Here is a 5,080-nt window from a genome sequence, read left to right on the forward strand (position 1 = left end):
CTATGGAAACCAGTACCAGGACAGGCGTCTCCTCCTATTCCTGAGTCTGCCAAGAACAGTCTATTCCACAGCTGTGTAATCTGTTCCACATTACAGAGTTTGAAGTTACCCACCAGCAAAACAGTCTTCAGCAGAATGTTTTAAGTTATAACATCTCCATATACTTCCTGCATCTATGGAACTTCTATTTACAGAACCTTGATTTAAAGAGGAGCACTTCATGAGGTTTTTCTGGGAGATATTTTGTAAACTTCCAGATTCTGCTTCTAAGCTGCTGTCCTTGAAACGACTCATCGCCCTTATCAAATACGGCAAAACTTGGAGATAACCAGCAAGCCTAATTTATCCTTGGCATCCCCAGCTTATCAGTGGAGCTCCAGCCCTAAATCTTGACCCTTGAATTAAAGAAGCTGTGAATGCCTCATGAGTACTGACTTCCTTTTCTTTCCTATGGTGTCATCTATCCTTTTAGTATCCTTCTGAAGGTCTGCATCTCTAATTTATGGGTAGGTACTTTATTAGGTAGCTATCAAGTTACTGACTCCTCCCATGACACATGTGCAGGTTTACTTTCTCTACTTAAAGGCTATCCCAAGCTTTACTTCCTCCTCACCCCTCAGGAATTTTCTTTTTGGTAGGAAATGGAGACTCCACAGGAGAACTTATACTAGGAAGAAAATGATATCACTTTAGCAGGCATACAGTTGTGCTCTGAGGCTGAGCAGCCGTGGGCGTCTACTATGTACTTGGTATCAAACTTGGGCATCAGTCCGAGTGCTTTAAACCCGCTGAGCGTAATCCTTCATAGTGGTTTTAATCCACAGGCCCTGAGGCAGTATTAAACAATTTTCCTGTTAGCAGTAATGTGTGAAGTGAGCTGTGGTAGAAGTAGTGGTCCACTATTGGACATACGCAACTTCACTAGAACAAGGTCCAGTCTGGCTCAGGCAGCAATTGAAACCCAGGGAGCTCTCTGGAAAGAGCTCTGATATCTCGCTAAACTAGGTGCTTTTATAATTTTATAACCGGTGTGTTTTTATAATTGTTCTTATAATTACTTTCATAATTTTTATAAACAAGTGTTTTATACTTTTATAAGTGTTGTGCCCAAACCTGTGGTTTAATTTAGTGAATTCATTAAATCTAGGAGGGTGAAGTGTGAGGATGTAATTTTAATAACCTCACAATGGCAAAAATTATGGCACATGGCCAAAGCTGAGCTGAGATTTAAATCACAGGCTCTAACATTTTCACTACTAGAAATACCTTAAGTGAACTAAATACTTAACACAAACACTTAGAAAAGACTATCCAAATGAAAGGAAAAAAGAGGAAGAACATTAATGGAGACAAAATGTGAGAAATGAGGATCATTCTTAACAATGGGGCAAGAAATTGATTCAAGAGCCACTTGTAAATAATTTTTAAAAAACATGTAACTCATGCAACTCTGAAAGATGTACTCAAAAAAGTAGAAATCCATGGACTAAAGAAGAAGAAAAAGGATAAATGGGAAAAAATCCATCTGACATATCTGAAAGATCTGTAAAAACTACTCTTGTGAGATGAAAGCTTAAGGAGACCTATTGGAGGGACTGATGTGGGACCGGTCCTGCTAAAGGTGATACAAGCACGAAAATCCAAAGATAGTGAAACAGCATGGAAACCCTTTAAAATCAATCTACTTCAGAGAAAATAAAGGGAAAATTATAAAGAGATACAAGCAAACGAAGTTAGGTCTCTAGAAATGTCAATACACTGTTTCCCATATGCTTTGGGTTGCAAGTGACAATATCCAGTCTCAAGACAGCATATTTAAGAAGGTGTTGGCTTGAGGAAATCCATGAGGGGCAGAGGGACCACACTGGCTCAGATCAGGGATGCTGGTCAGCCTCAGGAACCCTGGATCCAGAGGCTCCTACACCTGTCCCTTTCTTCATGGTTGCTTCTCTGAGAGTTTTGTTTCATTTTGTTTTTGCCCACTGTGGATCTGTTTTCTGAAACTGGAAATCACAACCACCAGTATGTTGCATCTCATATCCTTGATCATCTGAGAGAGACTGCCAGACATGATCTATGGAACCCATGTTAAAAAAAAAAAAAAAAAAGAAAGAAAGAAAGAAAAGAAAAGTCTTGGGAGGGATGTGCGTGCGCTGCCAACACGGGAACAGTTAGTTGCTGCGAGAAGGTAGAGGTGGGGTCCTGTGAGAAGGTGAAGGGTTCATATGAACACAAAGTGGAGGTCATAACAGTCATCAGGAGAAGAAGGGTGCTGGGCAAACGGGGAAAAAAGACATTAGACAAGTTTGTGATAATAAATTTTGAAATCTTGGTACGTCAGGATCTTAATGGAAAAATTAACATGAAATCAAAAAGACCCAAGGGAAGTGGAAAACCAAAGTCAAAGACTATTAAAACACTAACAAGGTCATTAGAATACTATATCCCAGAAAGCTGTCTTTGCATATGGATTGACTACATTCTGCATTTCTCATTTTATAAGCCCTCTGATTTGGTAGGGATTCCATCAATTTTTATTGGTATTTCTCAGGATTCCAATCTCGGGCATCCTCCTCACAGTTTACATATTTTGGTGGGGGACAATCCCAATTGTCCTCTCAGTTTAAATTCTCACACTCGCTGTCATGAAACCCAAGTTTACAGACCAGCGGAGACCTTTTTCTGGGACTCATGTCTAATCTGATTCCGGATATACCCAGTTGAATAAGAAAGTCAAACTCAGCATCTCAGAAGCTTAAATTACCATCTCTCTCTTTAAACTGGCTCCTTCTCCAGTGCTCACCCATCCCTCTCCCCTCCTCCTCAAGACCTCCTTAGCCCAAACAGGACACCTGGGGGTCGCCTTTGCCAATATTGAGCGGCGACTCTACCTTCCTTGGGGGGTGGTCTCACTGCACACCCGCCCCGTTGGGCTCCCCGCCCCACCCAGGCAGCTCCGCCCGCGGCAGTGGACGCGCAGGCGCAGTGACCCATACCGCCGCCGCCCCGCCCAGCCAGGCCGCTGCGGAAGGCGCCGCGCGCAGCAACGCGCACTTCCTCTCCAGGACTCCGTGGAGGGAGTGCACCGTCGAGGAGCTCCTGGACGCAGAGGCCGTGCCCTTGTCAGACGGAGCAGACATGTCCGAACAAAGTAAGGATGTGTGCGACCCCAACTTTACAGCCGAGCCCTCCAACTCTGAGGTGCACGGCAACCCTGGGGTTCCCGGGGGGCCCTCTCCACCCGCGTCTGAGGCCGCGACCCTTGCAGGGCCAGAGAGCCCTCCTCTAGGCCCCACCGACGCCTCTCTGGCCTTGCCGCCATCCCAGGCCCCAAGCGAAGAGGGAGACCCGAAGGCCCTGCAGCAGGCCGCGGAGGAAGGCCGCGCCCACCAGGCCCCAAGTGCTGCCCAGCCCAGCCCAACGCCGCCCGCCCCGGCCCAGCTGGTGCAGAAGGCGCATGAGCTCATGTGGTACGTGCTGGTCAAGGACCAGAAGAGGATGATCATCTGGTTTCCAGACATGGTGAAGGATGTCATCGGTAGTTACAAGAAATGGTGCAGAAGCATTCTCAGGCGCACCAGCCTCATCCTCGCCCGAGTGTTTGGGCTACACCTTAGGCTGACCAGCCTGCACACGATGGAGTTCTCGCTCGTCAAAGCGCTGGAGCCGGAGGAGCTGGACAGAGTGGCGCTGAGCAACCGCATGCCCATGACAGGCCTCCTGCTGATGATCCTGAGCCTCATCTATGTGAAGGGTCGCGGCGCCAGAGAGAGTGCTGTCTGGAACGTGCTGCGCATCCTGGGGCTGCGGCCCTGGAAGAAGCACTCCACCTTTGGAGATGTAAGAAAGCTCATCACCGAGGAGTTCGTCCAGCAGAATTACCTGAAGTACCAGCGCGTACCCCACGTTGAGCCACCGGAGTACGAATTCTTCTGGGGCTCCCGTGCCAGCCGCGAAATCACCAAGATGCAAATCATGGAGTTCCTAGCCAGGGTCTTTAAAAAAGACCCCCAGGCCTGGCCTTCCCGATACAGAGAAGCTCTGGAGGAGGCCAGAGCCCTGCGGGAGGCCGATCCCACAGCCCACTGCCCCCGCAGCAGTGTCTCCGAGGACTAGCAAGGTCTGGAGGCAAATTAATGGTTTCTGACCCTCACCAGGGCGGTGGAAGGGTGGGGTGGGACATTAGAGTATTCAGGATTTACTGTGCAGTATTTCACGTGTAACTTTGTTTTCAGTACAGTGCTTTTATACCTTTTAATGCAATGTTGTATTCATTTCAGTACTATTGAGTAGAGTGTAGGATTTATGCATGTTTGTTTATAAGTAAGCTCGGTTGGTGCTTTCGCTTTTTGTGCTACCTTTCTTGAATTTTTGTACCAGAGACGTGCTAAACTTATGAAATACATTGAGAAATTTTCCACCTTATTCTTTTATATGGGACGGATGGTGTGTATTAGGGTAGACTGTTCCTGGAGAGTTTGGAAGAACTCACCAGTAAAGCTGGCCTAACCAAGAGAAAAGTCAAGGCCCTTCTCTGACCTCGCTGGGCGCAGGAAACATCCATGTGGAGTGCAGTGATGTGAACTGAAATGGTCTCAATGTGGGCACTTGGCACACTTTACTAAACACAAATACAAACCCACCATGAGTAAACTTTAAAGTAAACATTAAAGATTCTTGTGATACAATCATTTTTGGCAAAGTGTACTTTATTTTTTTAGCACAGCTGTGTGGGTGGGGAATGAGACATTTTAAAAAGTGTACAAATATAACTTTCATCTAATATGGTATGAAAATCTCTACTCATCATTACTCATAAGTGTGTAAAGTTTATGGTTTTTTTTTTAATGTAACTCACATGTTCATTTCAAAACTAACAAATGTAGAAAAGTATAAAAAACAAAAGCAAAAGTGCTCATAATCATGTGGACATAATATTTAGAGTAATTTCCTTTCTTGTGTTTTATACATTTTATTAAAATTAATAGCTGTCTTTTGTAGGCACTTAAAGAGTGAGGTAGTATACTACACTCTTTACATGCATGTTCTCCTTTTATTTAATCCTCACAGCAACCTTGTG

The 5,080-nt window shown here is 45.3% G+C and overlaps 1 protein-coding gene across 1 annotated transcript; it reads left to right on the forward strand.

Moving 5' to 3' along the window:
* Positions 1–3,025: 3,025 nt before the first annotated feature.
* Positions 3,026–4,691, forward strand: NDN (necdin, MAGE family member). Its single transcript, XM_046653730.1, has one exon. It carries the CDS (start codon positions 3,139–3,141, stop codon positions 4,114–4,116), a length of 978 nt encoding a protein of 325 aa, XP_046509686.1. The 5' UTR covers positions 3,026–3,138; the 3' UTR covers positions 4,117–4,691.
* Positions 4,692–5,080: the final 389 nt, after the last annotated feature.

The sequence above is a fragment of the Equus quagga genome, chromosome 2 (genome assembly GCF_021613505.1).
Source record: "Equus quagga isolate Etosha38 chromosome 2, UCLA_HA_Equagga_1.0, whole genome shotgun sequence".
Taxonomy (NCBI): Eukaryota; Metazoa; Chordata; class Mammalia; order Perissodactyla; family Equidae; genus Equus; species Equus quagga.